The sequence below is a fragment of the Panthera uncia genome (assembly GCF_023721935.1).
Source record: "Panthera uncia isolate 11264 chromosome C1 unlocalized genomic scaffold, Puncia_PCG_1.0 HiC_scaffold_3, whole genome shotgun sequence".
Classification (NCBI taxonomy): domain Eukaryota; kingdom Metazoa; phylum Chordata; class Mammalia; order Carnivora; family Felidae; genus Panthera; species Panthera uncia.
Window position 1 is genome coordinate 72,323,628 of NW_026057584.1, and position 15,639 is coordinate 72,339,266.

At 38.0% G+C, this 15,639-nt stretch overlaps 1 protein-coding gene across 1 annotated transcript in view; it reads left to right on the forward strand.

Annotated features, from left to right (window-relative positions):
* Positions 1-15,639, forward strand: part of CCDC148 (coiled-coil domain containing 148) — a 260,873-nt gene that overhangs the window by 83,721 nt on the left and 161,513 nt on the right. The window contains exons 5-8 of the mRNA XM_049615611.1: positions 2,796-2,878; positions 3,346-3,497; positions 5,271-5,366; positions 5,445-5,626. Coding sequence (XP_049471568.1) covers positions 2,796-2,878; positions 3,346-3,497; positions 5,271-5,366; positions 5,445-5,626 — 513 coding nt within the window. The remainder of the gene's footprint in view (positions 1-2,795; positions 2,879-3,345; positions 3,498-5,270; positions 5,367-5,444; positions 5,627-15,639) is intronic.

The window sequence follows — 15,639 nt, forward strand, 5'->3', positions numbered from 1 at the left end:
ATCCACATCCCTTTGCTAATTGTTTGCTTAAATGGCTTCTGACTACCATTCTTGGACCTGTAGTTTGCTTGTTCTACCAAAACTGGTAATTAAGTGGCTAGCCTAGTCATCTCAGGAAGCTCTGGGAATGTTTGATGTTCTGAGGAGACAGATTCTACATCTATAACTTTGGCACCCCCTGGAAGGATGAGGACCTATATGACAGTGGACTCCTGAGAGTTCAAGAACACCCTTCACCAGGCTGGTTTACCTTAGAGGTGGTTACATTGCAACTGGGCAGATCTAGGAAGTAGATTAACATATCATCTAGGCAAATGGTCACACAAGAACTCAAGAGGCTTTTTTGTAGTACCATCATATTTATTGGAAACAGAAGATAGCCCATACAGCATTGGGAGGTACTTAAATTGGCATACATGGGCACAGAAAGTTGCCTTATATTTGTTCCCTCTTCAGATGGGAGGAGGTTGTAATCTGCACAGAGTTCCAACTTGAAGAACCCGGGGGCCTAGTCTAGCATGTCATTGATGAACAGGGCAGGGTTCTCTTCTCCAGAGTTACCATTTTTAATGCTCTTGAGTTGCACCGCAATCTTTATATTTCCTAAATCATATTCTGCAAAACAAATATTCTGCAAGTTACTCCATGGAGAATAATGAATTTCATGTTCCTATAAATTAGAAAATACATTTCCTACCGTTTTTGTATAACCTCATTGTATTTTAGCGTAATCAAGTTTTTGAGAAATCCTTCACTGTAGAAACATATCTGATTTTATTTACTATTTCCCATCCCCCTCCCTCCCCATGGCATCTCATTGACATTACTGTTTTATAGAACACAATTCAGGAAATGTTAGCCTTCATTCACAAGCTAGTTTCAGATTGTCATAGTTCTAGAAGGCATAAAAAATGCTTTTGGATTTTGTTGGGCCATCAGGACAATCAGCAAAAAGGCTGGTCTTGGCAGATGGGTAGGGTTGTTAATCTAGGAAGCTAGGATGGAACTTACCAGAATTATTACATGCAAGTAGCAGGTTGGTCTCCTGTGTGTACAAAGCCACTTCTCCTGTCGGCTTATATGTTTTACTATGACTTTCTGGATGCTGAAATATAGGTAGGAGAGCTAGAAGGTTGATAAGTACTATGTTTTTGTTTATACAAATCCACTATGAAATAATTTCTGGTTTTAGAGCTTAGGTTTTGCACCCATTCTCCATGTAACAGTTTCAAATGTAATCTTAAAAATGCTTCTGGCAAAAACTACATAAAGAGTAGACAGCAAAGTGTCATCTACAATAGCACCCCCCCACCTTATACATGCAAATAAAGTCTCTGTCCCATGTAAGTGAGCTGGTTTAGAAGATGATGCCACATATATAAAATAGAATACCATGCAGCCATTAAAATAAAGGATGATTATGAGAATTATTTAGAAATATCTTAAATGTTATTGAAAAACCCCAATATAAGATGATGAATATTACCATTAATTACCAATTAATTCATAATTATAGTTATTTAACATACATATGCCTGTGGACAAGGGCTAGAAACTTATATGCAAAAATAAAAATAATAATTGTAGTAAAGTGTTATAATTGTTGATAATTTATTATTTTATACCATTTCCAATATTATATTTTAACAATCACAACAAATCAAAACTCTTTTCTATGATTTCGTTAAATCTGCCGTAAGCAAGGGATAGACTACAATGTTTTCAGATGTCCAGTTTAAGCTGGTTATGGTTGTACTCTAAAAATGACTATATTGAAATAAAATAAAAATCATTAAGATTTATTGCTTTTATTAGTCTATAAAAACAAAACATACCTTTACTCTCATTTCTCTAGTTCAGGACCTCATCATCTCTTAACTTTTGGAATAACTACCTTGTTGGTCCAGGTTAACTTGATCCTCTCCTTTTCATTTTCTGTTTTTATTTGACTACCCCTCCTTCCAACTCATCCTCTGTTTTGCTACATGGGAATCTTTCTTTCTTCTTCTTCTTCTTTTTTTTTTAATGCTCATTCATTTTCCGAGAGAGAGACTGAGCACAAATTGGGGAGGGGCAGAGAGGGAGACACAGAATCTAAAGCAGGCTCCAGGTCTGAGCTGTCAGCACAGAGCCCCATGTGGGGCTTGAACCCATGAGTCATGAGACCATGACCTGAGCTGAAGTCGGAGGCTTAACCTACTGAGCCACCCAGGTTCCCCTGCCTGGGAATCTTTCTGAAACACAGATCTGCTGGGCAGGTGAGATCAGCTTAATATCCCTCAGTGGCTTCCTAGTGCCCTAAGCTCTTTCCACAGGAAGCATTGCCAGGATGTGCCAGGCACTTGCCTTTGTTCACGCTGTTACTTCTGCCTGAAGTGTTCATCTGTGCTTCTTCCTGTGTCAGTGTCTGGCAAGTGTCCAATCCATATTAGGAATTTAGTATATGGTATGAATACATGAATAGGTGAATGGGACCACATTAGATTAAATTTCTAGGGGCGCCTGGGTGGCTCAGTCGGTTAAGCGTCCGACTTCGGCTCAGGTCATGATCTCATGGTCCGTGAGTTTGAGCCCCGCGTCAGGCTCTGTGTTGACAGCTTAGAGCCTGGAACCTGCTTCAGATTCTGTGTCTCCCTCTCTCTCTGACCTTCCCCCGTTCATGCTCTGTCTCTCTCTGTCTCAAAAATAAATAAACATTAAAAAAAATAGATTAAATTTCTATTTTTAGATATTTTTAAACCCATGTATGTTTATGATTATTTTTAAAAAGCTGATAGAGATAATGTCTATTTCAGGTATAAAATGGAATCTGAAATAAAATCCTTTCTCAATGAAGAGAACATTGGAAATGAATGTCTTACTGACCTTACAAATTTTGGTGAGGTTTTTTGTTTTTTGTTTTTATCCTATATTTAAAGGGGAGTTTTGTTTTGAAGATGAAAGTGGGCCACTCACTTTATGTTTTCTTACTATTAACTGCCATTTTTTTTTCCTAAAGGAATCCAAAGCTAAATCTGCACTCTTAATGTCCTGTTCTTGAAGAAATTTAGAATAGTAATATATTACCTGGGGGCGCCTGGGGGGCTTAGTTGATTAAGTTGATGAATCTTGGTTTAGGTTCAGGCTATGATCACGCACACACCATTTGTGAGTTTGAGCCCCTTGTCAGCTCTGCTCTGACAGTTCAGAGCCTGCTTGGGAGTTTTTCTCTCTCCTTTCCCTCTGCTCCTCCTCAGCTTTTGCATGTGTGCGTGTGCACGCACACACACACACATACTCAAAGTAAATAAATAAACTTAAAAAAATAATAAAGTGTTACCTGGATTTAATTTTGTTTCTCCATAGAACAAGAGTTATCAGAACAATGGTGCGTGTATCTTAAAAATGTGATAAATCCTATTCAGCAGTTGAGAGCAGATCTGAAATACAGACAGCATCACATTTCCAAGCATTCATACTCACATACTGAGTTTAACTCAGTGAAAGTACTGGAAGAGGTCAGTATATTACCTTTACTTTTAATAATGTAATACCTCATTTTTATCCCGACTAGAACAGTTTGACATAAGAAACAATCGGGGCGCCTGGGTGGCGCAGTCGGTTAAGCGTCCGACTTCAGCCAGGTCACGATCTCGCGGTCCGTGAGTTCGAGCCCCGCGTCAGGCTCTGGGCTGATGGCTCGGAGCCTGGAGCCTGTTTCCGATTCTGTGTCTCCCTCTCTCTCTGCCCCTCCCCCGTTCATGCTCTGTCTCTCTCTGTCCCAAAAATAAAAAATAAAATAAAAAAAAAAAAAAAAAAAAGAAACAAACATGTGTCTTGTATTTAAATAGAAGGTATAGCAAATTCTGTCTCTTCAGTATCTTAAACATATCCCTGAATCTGTCCAAGCATGCTTATTTCTCACCTGAAAAGTTATGATGGCCTCATGACTAGTCTCCCTGCACTCATTCTTGCCCCTCCTTACAGTGCCTTTTGGGATTCTACCTTCAGTGCGGTGGGGTCCAGTCATCCCCCTGGTAGCTCCCTGCAGAGCTCCTGCTGGCCCACAATTCCTCACTGTACATCCAGCCCCCTTTTTCAACCTCATCTCCTACCTGGCACTTCCCCCTTTCTCCTAGACTTTGTCACACTGAGGCTGGCCTCCTGTCTGTTCCTCATACATACCAGACTCCTCATCTCAAGGCCTTTGCATCGTCTGTTTTCTCTGTCCCACTGTTGGCACTTTTTGTCACTTAGGTCTTAGTTTAAATGTTCTCTCCTCTGAGAAGCCTTTCCTGATCACCCATAGGAGAGAAGCTACAGTCATTCTCTATTATCTCACACTGTTTTTTAACTTTTTTTTAAAATTTATATATTTTTGAGAGAGAGAAAGAGAGAAAGAGAACAGGGGAGGGGCAGAAAGAGAAGGAGACACAGAATCTGAAGCAGGCTCCAGGCTCTGAGCTGTCAGCACAGAGCCTGACGTGAGGATTGAACTCCTGAGCTGTGAGATCATAACCTGAGTCGAAGTCACTTAACCAACTGAGCTACCCAGGCGTCCCTACCTCACCCTGTTTTTACATCACCTACCTCCTTTTGATAATTTTCTTATCTATTTTTTTATGAGTGTACTGACTGCCTCCCCTGACTAGACCATAAGCTCCATGATCATAGTTGCACTAGATATAAACTTTTAGGTGATTTTTCTTACTATTTTTCAGTTATTCTGTAGTGTTGTTATATTGATTTTATAAATAATATATTTAAAATAATTTTTAAAAAATTTAATGTTTTATTTTTATTTTTGAGAGAGAGAGAGAGTGAGTGAGCAAGCAGCGGAAGGGCAGAGAGAGACGGAGACACAGAATCTGAAGCAGGTTCTAGGCTCTGAGCTGTCAGCACACAGCCTGACACAGGGCTTGAACCCATGAACTGCAAGATCATGACCTGAGCAGAAGTTGGACGCTCGACCAACTAAGCCACCCAGATGCCCCAATAATATATTTTTTAAAAAGGTATTAAAAACCCCATGTCCAGCTGGGGACTGGAGGCAGGGATGCTAGCGGAAGAAAGGGTGGTTGAGCCAGAAATAGTCTGGTAAGCTCTCTGCCTTACCACAAACAAAATCCAAATGAGGGTATAGAGTGTCTATGACCCCACCATACTCCTAGCTCCATTTTTAGGATCGATGTCTGAAAGCCCCCTTCTGGTAAGCACTGCCTGGCTATGGCATCTCTTAAACCCTCTTCCACAGGTTCTCAAAGGGACTTTCTTTTATCTATATGTTACAGGTTGACTTTGTGAATACACAATTGAAAGCTGTCTTTGAAAGACTTAGCCTGGAGCAACAGAAAATAGAAAACTATCTTTCAGACTGGAGTATGAAAGTAAGTGTGATGCATATAGTAATTTGTTTATCAATTTGTCATTTATGTTAAATAAAACAATCATAAACTGTTTTTCAGATACTAGATCATTCTTCAGAAGAAAGATGTAACCAGCTTAGTGAAGTGCCCATGGAATTAGAAACCTTGGAATGCCCATACCCTGATTTAAAATCTTCAGTTCTTAATGAGTTCTATAACTTTACAGAGAAATATCAAAAGAAACTTCAAGATGTTGATCTGCAGTTAGAAGACATAGCCAGGTGATAAGATAAAGCTACTTGAGTTGTGTCGATTTTTGCCACTCAATTTTTCTGTTGAAGGCTGCTATACTTCTGCTTTACTGTTTTCATAATTACTATGTGGTTGAAATGTAGTCAATCAATAAGTTTTTAGATTGACTATTTGTTGAATGAGGGTTCTCTTTCCTCTAAAGTAATTTCCCCAAACAATGGTTGTAAAAATTTTATAAGCTTGAAACATGATGAAAATACTCACCTCATTGAACTCTTTACTACATAGTTAAGAAACAGTTTTGAAGCATGAATTTTTAGTAACTATGAATTTTGATTTTAAGACGTGAAGCTCTTCTTTAGTGGAAATTTATAAATCAGTACTAATAATAATTGACTGCAATGGAAAAATGTACCCATGGAATTATGTTACTTGTAATTCACTGTGATTTTGTTCTACAGTAAACACAAAATATGTTTTATAAAAATTTTTAAAACACATTACATTTTTTTAAGAAAATGGACTTTTAGTTGTATCTGAAAATGACAAATCCTCTTCTGAATAACAAATACAACATTAGGGGATTTAAAATTCACCTTTGACAGGGTCATCTTTTGTGGTATAAATCCTTCTTTAAAAATATTTTTTTGGGGAGAGCACCAGGTGGGGGGACAGAGAGGGGGGCAGAGGATCCATACTGGGCTCTTCACTGACAGCACTGAGTCCAGTGTGGGGCTTGAACTCACGAACTGTGAGATCATGACCTGAGCCTAAGTCAGACGCTCAACCGACTGAGCCACCTGGGTACCCTTTCTGTAGTGTAAATTCTATATTAAAATTAATTTAATGAATAAAGCCAGAAATGCCACTGTAGGGTCAGATCAATAGCTTACCTCATGTGTGTTTTGCATGTGAAGTTTCTGCAGAATATTTTATAGGAAAATAAGCCTTTTATTCTAGTATATTGACCTCTAAATTCTCTTCAAAGAATATATATTTTAAAAGTTTTTTAAAATTTATTTTGAGAGAGAGAGCAGGGGGGAGGGGCAGAGAGAAAGGGAGAGAAAATCCTAAGCAGGCCCTGTGCTGCCAGTGCAGAGCCTGAAACAGGGCTCAAACCTATGAACCATGTTTATGACCTGAGCCCAAATTAAGAGTCAGATGCTTAACCGCCTGAGCCATCCAGTTACCACCAAAGAATATGTATGTTAAAAGAAAGGATAATTATTCAAGTGACACGTTTATAGTCAATTAAAGTAAGCCTTTTACTATATTTCTTATATTTCTTAATGTATTGCCTATAAGTGAAACTCCTTTATATGAAATTGCTAGTGTTAAGGAATAAGTGACAACAAGGAAAACTTTAAATCTTATCAAGTAGAGTTACTTGCTTTAGTAGCTTCTTGATCCAACTCTGGTTACAGCTTTTACTTGTCTTCATATACTAGGCAATCGTAGGTGAAGTCCAAACCTTTCCTGACCCAGGCTTTTTTCTTACATCTCTGTGGCAATGGTCGTGGTTCCTCCTTGGCAGAAACTTTTTGTTCTTCTAAGAGCCCCTACTCACCCTGCCTCTCTGCCTTCCTTTTTTTTTTTTTCTTCCCACCTTTCACTAAAGCTGGGAAAAATTAATAATATATCATTTATATGTGTTGATTGATTAATTACATTTTAATTGAAACTCAGTCACAATGAAATGTTAACTCAACCATGCACTTAGTTGAAGTCTCTAATTATAAAATAAACCTTCTCTCTCCTTTCCCCATCTCAACCTTGTTAAAGAGATTTTAGAGCTCATTAAGCAAGAGCGAGACGGGTGTGGGTTTTGTTCTTTTGTTTTTCCAGGGGGATGCATTATAATCAGGCTGCTGTGGCTATTGTGAGAAATAAGCCCACTGACCCAATCAAAGGAGGGATACAGAGACTCAGAGCACAGTGAAATGAGGCTTTAATCAACATTCTTGCAAGAGCATTGTCTGATGGACAGGCACACTGGGGGCTGTTGCAGCAGGCAATTTATCTCCTAGCATGCAAGTCCCTCCCCTGGTTCCTCATTGGCTGAGTACTACAGATGTTACAGCCTTACCCGGAAGTCACCTATGCCCATGTAAGGCAAAAGTAGTCTGATTGGAACAAATGTATATTCCTTGAGGTGATGCACAGACTTCTTTGGCTCATGCTCATTGCAAAGCCCGTGGAAAATAAGCCTGTGAAATGGGAAGGGGGAAGAAAAAACAGGAAGTGAAGTGTGTAAGGGATTCAGACTCCATTGTGGGGGAGGAGGAGGGGTTTGTACATATTTCCAATAGGTTGTAAACCTATTGTTAACTAGACAGCACAACTTTTATTTGGTATTTATGAAAATGAAACATTTCACTTCTCACAGCTATGAAGAAGGTCAGTTTGAGTCCTACCTTTTATTTTATTTAATTTTTTAAATGTTTATTTATTTTTGAGAGAGAGAGAGAGACTGAGTGGGAGTGGGAAGGGGCAGAGAGAGAGGGAGACACAGAATCTGAAGTAGGCTCCAGGCTCTGAGCTGTCAGCACAGAGCCCAATGCAGGGCTCCAACTCATGAACCACGAGATCGTGATCTGAGCCGAAGTCAGATGCTTAACTGACTGAACCATCCAGGTGCCCCTTTGACTCCTTCCTTTTAAAGCATGTTGGCTGCCCCATTACACTTCCTCCCAGATGAATCTTGTCCCCCTAGAACATCTGGCTAGGATTGTGGTGTTTCTAGGTTAGCAGCTCCTAAACCTGGAAAAGTTTGCCTTAGCAGCCTGAAGTGGATGCTTTCCACTAAGACCTATCTTCACAGCCCATTTTCCTACCTTATTTTTCATCTGAACTCAGTTTCTGCTCTTCCTTTGTACAACACTGTATCACTCAGAAAAAAGTTGAGATACACAGTTCTATTGCCATTACTGAAGGTTAAGTAGAGAATATGATGGACATACATCACATGCTAAGTTTTCTTCAGCGGGAAGGTACACTGAGGAAAAAATAGCTTAGGAAAGCTTAGTGGAGGAAATAAAATTTGCTATAGGTTCAAAGAATGAGTAGAGTTTGGATAAGACAGGAGACAGGGAGGACATTCTAAGAAGGGATGTTGCATGACTAGACTGCAAACCCCTTGAAGACAAAATAATTTATTAGCAATATTTGTATCCTTAGCACCTGGCCCATCCTGGCACAGAGCAGCTTTCAAATAAATGATTGTTCCATTGAGTTGAATTAAAGGTGAAAACAATGAAGGTAAGAGTGGCAAGGCATGTTAAGGGAGCAGTAGGAATTCACTTTGGAGGAATATAGGTTCATAAATTCTAGCTTAATAGTCTGTCACATATAATTATCCAGAATAAATTTTATATAATTACTGATATGTTTTGCTTGATGAAGATTCATTGGGAAATCCTTAACATACAGTGGTTTCTGCTAAGCTCCTTGGTAGGAGAGTCAACAGACAGACTAGACTACAATATGGCCTTGCCTTTATGAAGTCTTAGAAAAGGGGTGCCTGGGTGGCTCAGTCGGTTAAGTGCCCGACTCTTGATCTCAGCTCAGGTCTGGATCTCAGGGTCATGAGTTCAAGCTCCACATGGGACACTGCGCTGGGAGTGAAGCCTACTTAAGAAAAAAAAAAAAGAAAGAAAAAGAAAATAAAAGGCTTAGAATGTTTAGGGGAAGCAACAAACACACACACACATATCCTGACCAAATAAAGACTATGTGCAAGAGTCAACTGAAGAGACTATTTTACAAATATGCTGGCAATAAATGATGAAGCATCAATAACACTAAATGCGTTTTCAGGAGTAGTTTTTTTGAAGAAGAAACTGGGAGAGTAACTGGGCTATTTTGAATAAATACAGAGGTGGTTGGCATCAGCAATCTGTGGTTGGTGGGCAGTAAGGCATGTAAATGTACTATTCTAATGAGTACAATGAATTATATGTTTAGCTATAGTATTAACTGGACCTCTACTTTGCCAGTATCTGCCAAGATTTTGATAAGGCCATTTTCTCCTTTGGGTCTAGTTATTAGGCCTTGTGAGAATTCATATAGATTGTGTGCATTTATGTCCATGCCAGCACAAGTGATGGGTGCTTATTTTAAATAGATGCATAGTGCTGTGACATAAGGTTGAAATATCTGGGGGACATTTTTAAACTATAAAATTTTCATTGGGCTAAAGACAGTGGATGCCATCATTAATCCCAACATTTATTTTAATTCTTTCTATTTTTTTAGCAGCTCACTGGTTTGGGTTGGAATGACTGTGTCCCCAGGTCCAAAGGTAGGCTCTGGTTGGGAGTGCGTACCAGTCAGTAACCTCATTTCCCTGAGCTACAGTGACTTGATTTTACTATGAGTGGCATGGAAAGCTACTGGGAGCAGAAGTGTGAGAGGATTTTGGAGTAACAAGACCTAACTTATGTTTTAGCAGGACCACTTTGGGAGTTGCTGTGTTTAAGATGGAAGCAGGGAGAAGCAAGAAAAGATTGAACACTTAGGAGATTATTAAAGTGGGAGATAATGGTGGTCTGGATCAGCAAGTGGAGGTGGCATGAAATAGCCAGCCTTTGGACACATTTTAAGGGTTTAGAGCCAACAGCATCTGCTGATAGAGTTCATTAGGCACGTGAAAAAGAACAACAAAAGAATAGTCCAAAGTTTTTGGGTTGAGCAACTGAAAAATGGAGTTCCCATCAACTGAGATGGGGCAGACTGTAAACGATGTAGGGTTAGGCTGTGTGGAAGATCAGGTGTTCAGGTTTGGACATATTGAGTTTGAGATGCTGTCAGATGTCTAAGTATAGATTTGTGAAGGCAGTCAGTTACATGACTTTGGGGTTCAGGAGAGAGATCTGAGCTGGAGATTCATGTTTGTGAGTCACCACCATGAAATTGGGTGTGATCACCGAAATAGTGAGTGAAGAGACAAAGGAGAGATCCCTAGAATCTGCTGACATTACAGAGTCAGTAAGAAGAGGGGTAACCAACACTGGGTGTTGAGAAAAGATCTGTGAGATATGAAGAAAACCAAGGAACTATGCTGTCCAGGAAGGCAAGTAGAGAGGGAGTGGTCAACAGTGTGAGCTGAGGAAGGATCATCACTGAGTAAATGCTGCTAAGTCAAATAATATACGACTGATAATTGACCCTTGGCTCTAGAGAACAAACAACTGTTGAGTCATTGGGAACAAATGCCTAATTGGGTTGGATTTAAGTGACTGGGAGGAGAGGATTGAAGACAACCTTGAATATTGTCTTGAAAGTTGAAGTACCTACAACTCTTCTGAGAATTTCTTTCGTAAAGGAGAGCAAGAAAGTAGGGCCAGACTTTTATGTTGTTGCTTGGTCTTTTGTTTTGCTTAAAATGGGGAAAATATTACTATATTTGATGCTGATGAGAAAAATCCAGTAATGGGATTTGGTACACAAGTAGGGGAAGAAACACTGATGGCTCATCTACTACAGTAACTGGTGGGGATGCAGAGCACATGGTGCAGGTGCTGAAGAGGTGAATAGATGTCATAGTGGCAGTCCATGGAACTCTGGGGGTGGTTCCAAATATACATGACAAAGAAGTTTATGAAGACCTCCCTGCTCATCAAAGCAATAAAATTTTTAAAAAATACTCAGATTTTGGGGCACATGGGTGGCGTTGTTGTTTAACTATCCAACTTTTGGTTTTGGCTCAGGTCATGATCTCACAGTTAATGGGTTCAAGTCCTGCATCAGGCTCTGTGCTGATAGTGTGGAGCCTGCTTGAGACTCTCTTTCTCTCTCTGCCTCCCTTGCTCATGCTCTCTTTTTCTCTCTCTCTCAAATTAAATAAATAAAACTTTAAAAAAAGATTTTTACCTACAAAATGGTAAAGCATTAAAAAAAATATCCAAGGTTGAAAATATGGAAGAAATGGGCATTTTTATACATGAATGGTATATAAACTCTTTTGGAAGGCAATCTGGCAATAAATCATCAAAAATTTATAAATGTGAATTATTGTTGTTTAGAAATAATCTTAGAGGGAATAATCATAGAAGTGAAATAAATAGGTGGTTTCAAGGATATTCAATATTTCCCCCCATTCTTTAATGATAGCAAAATCTTTGAAATGACTAAATAGCCAACAGAAGATTAGCTTCATCATTTATGATCCATCCATGTAATGGGATACCACAGTCATTAATAATTATATTAAAAAGATTTTAATGACACAAATAACTGCAATATGTTGCTATGCAACTTAATTAAGGGTTAGGCCACAAAATAGTTTGTATGAAATGGATTCTCTTACATATTTTTTTTTTTCTTTTCCCTCTGAAAGTGTTACTTCTACATCTATGTAGCTACAGAAAAAAGACTGGAAGCTTATCCAAATAAACAATAACAGTAGTTATCCCCAGGTAGTAAAATCATAAATAAATTTGACATACATGTTTTTTCCTATTTGTAAAGCAAAAACACAGGTTTTTAAAAATCCAAGTTAAAGAGTGAATTGATATGTAATGAGCACCCGTTACATGACATGACAAGTACATGCCATTTTAATCCTCAACATAGGCCATTTAGACAACTATTTTACAGATGGAAAAACTACAGCTGAGTAGAAAGTGAACAATTTCTCCAAAGTTTCTGAGCTAGCAGATAGCTGAGCAGAATGAGTTTCTTCTGCTCATCTGTCTTGAACGCTTTTCCCTCACACCACACAACTTTGAGCATTTACATTTATCAATCACATTGGTAAATTGTGTTCACTGCTAGATAAGTAAGTACTGTGCAATAGAAGTACGATGCAAGATGTGGACCACATATATAATTTAACATTAAAACTTAAAAAAAAATTTTTTTTGAGAGAGAGAGAGAGAGAACGCAGGGGAGGGATAGAGAGAGAGGGGACACAGAATGCAAAGTAGGCTTCAGGCTCGGAGCTGTCAGCACAGAGCCCGATGCGGGGCCAGAGCTCACAATCCACGAGATTATGACCTGAACCAAAATTGGATGCTTGACTGACTGAGCCATCTAACACCCTATAATTTAACATTTTTAAGTGGCCATATTAAAATCTTTTTTAAAGAATGAAATTTATTTTAATAATATATTTCATTTAACACAGTAGTTCCAAAACATTATAGTTTCAAGATACAATCAATATATTAAAATTATTAATCAGATATATTACATTCTGTTTTTCATAGAAAGTCTTTGAAATCTGGTTTCATTTTATATAAAATAAAATTTAATATTTCAAAGTCTTTGAAATATTATACTTGTAGCACATTTTAGTTGGGACTAGCCACATGTTAAGTCCTGAATAGCCACATGTGGCTCATGGCTACTGTCTTGGACAGTGTCCTTTAAAGGATATTGTCTTTTACTAAAACATAGTTTTTAAAAATCTGACTGCAATTGAACTTATTTCTTTATTCAATATGTGTGAAGCTATTTAGATTCTATTTAGTCTGTATTTCATTAGTAACGTGAAGACAAGTTTAATTGCTTGTTTTAGACTCAGATGAGATTGTGGCTTTAATTTCCTAACATTTGGATGAATTAATCATATAGATGAGATATAATTGTCTGATGCTCCATTTAGCTATGTCAGATGTGAAGCCAATATGCAGCAAAAGCTATAGAGTGATAACAAGTAATTTCTACGTTATTGTTTGATAGATATATTAAATTTTAATTATTGATCCGTAATTATTCTATTATTTTATGAGATCAGAATCTGAGTACTGTTTAAAATCAACAATGATTATAACAATTCTGTCCCTCTATGTGTATATTGCCAAGACCCATAGTTTCATATTTTCTCAACTAAATTATTTCAATTTACTTGTTACTTGAAAGTTACTATTGGGGTGCCTGGGTGACTCAGTTGGTTAAGCGTCCGACTGTGGCTCAGGTCATGATCTCACTGTGCATTCGAGCCCCACGACCGGTTCTGTGCTGACAGCTCAGAACCTGGAGCCTGTCTCAGATTCTGTGTCTCCCCTTCTCTCTGCTCCTCCCCCGCTCATGCTGTCTGTCTCTCTCTGGTGTGTTACTTAGTCACATAGGTTACATGACCCACTTGAGCAACATCCTGGGTCACTGCAGCTCTCATTTTCTCTTGGCATATTCCAACATGGATTGTCCAACCTGGCTTGGAATTTATATTTGTTACAGGGAGGTAATAGTTGTAGACTATCGTTTTATTTTTTGTCATGTATATTTAATATCTTTCTCTTAAAATAAACACATCATTGAAAATACTTTATGATTAATTTTTTATAATTTTTTTAATGTTTATTTTGAAAGAGATAGGGAGAGACAGAGTGTGAACAGGGGAGGGGCAGAGAGAGAGGGAGACCCAGAAACTGAAGCAGACTCCAGGCTCTGAGCTGTCAGCACAGAGCCCGACGCAGGGCTGGAAGTCACAAACCACGAGATCATGACCTGAGCCGAAGTCCGACGCCCAACCGACTGAGCCACCCAGGCGCCCCAATTACTTTATGATTCTTAAATCAAAAGCCATATGTGGTGATTGTTCAACCTACTTTGGGTTTGTCGTGGGAAGAAAGTATATTTTAAATTCTTTTGGCTATAGTGGAATGCATTTTATCAAGGGAACAAATGGATGCAATTTTTGTAAGATACCCTAAAAACTAGTCTTGGAGTTTGCCTTGCTTAATTAATAACAAAGTCTGTACATTTACTTGGATGTTATGTTTATTTAAGTGTATCTGTGAAACTATGTCTGAGAATAGTGGTTATAAATTTCTAGGTCAACAGTCTTTATAGTTAGTATCATTGCAGCCCACACCTACCTTCTTGGTATAATTGTTTCAACTAGAAACTACACAGTGTAGTGGTGTATAAGGCTACATTTTTAATAGTTTGGAAACTGAAGAATCTGTGTTTTAAGGGATGAAGGAGTAAGAGCCATTTATGAGAGGCTTCTGTTCTTTGCTTGATGTGAAATCATATTAATCTTGAGTAAATCAGATTGGAGAAAATGGAAACATAGCAGCTTGACAGATTTGTGTCCAGGACAATTGACATGTTATTTTTTAACGTGGATAAAACAGATAGAATTTATTATTAAAATAATAAAATACATGTAACTAAAAACAAAGATAAGATTAAAACTTCTATGGACAGACTTGTCAAATTTTGACAAGAGAGGAATTATAATGCTATATTATATATCAAATCAATTGCATATAACAAGGCTTTCCTACTCCTTATAACTTGAGGTCCAACTGTGGATATATATAATCCTTTTGAGGAAACCATATCATTAGAACTGAGACTATGGAGAACCAGTAATGTAATAAATTATCATCATGAGTGTGGCCTGAGGGGAAGGGGAAGAAAAAAAAGAAATTATAATCACCACCTTCATAGGTTTATGTCTACTTGCCATATTAGTGCCTATATAAGAACATAAAGTTAAATATTGTTAATGTCTAAAAAATAATGAACTGAGAAAGAGAACCATCAGACTTCTAATCCACTCATACTTTCTTCATGAGTACTGGTAGTTGGTTTGAGGTGATATGATAGCATTTTTATGTGGCATTTAAAATTTCAAAAGCCTGGGACATCTGGTTGGCTCAGTTGGTAGAGCATGTGACTCTTGATCTTAGGGTTGTGAATTCAAGCACCACTTTGCAGGTGGAGCCTACTTTAAATAGATGATAGATGATAGATAGATAGATAGATAAAATTTCAAAAGTCCTTATGGTTAATTAAATTTTTCCTCATGCTATCTCAAAGAAATAGGCCAGTTTTATTATTCTTGTTTTTGAACCTGGAAAATGGAGTCATAATGCCTATATAAGTAACTTTATTCACTTCAACTGTATTGCACTTAAAAATCTTCTTGCTTCCCCAAAATGAAGAATAACATGGTAACATGGAGACAAATTCTGGCTCAATAGGGTTAAAAAAATAGAGCTTACCGTATGTTTTCATTCTTATGTGGATCCTGAGAAACTTAACAGAAACCCATGGGGGAGGGGAAGGAAAAAAAAAGAGGTTAGAG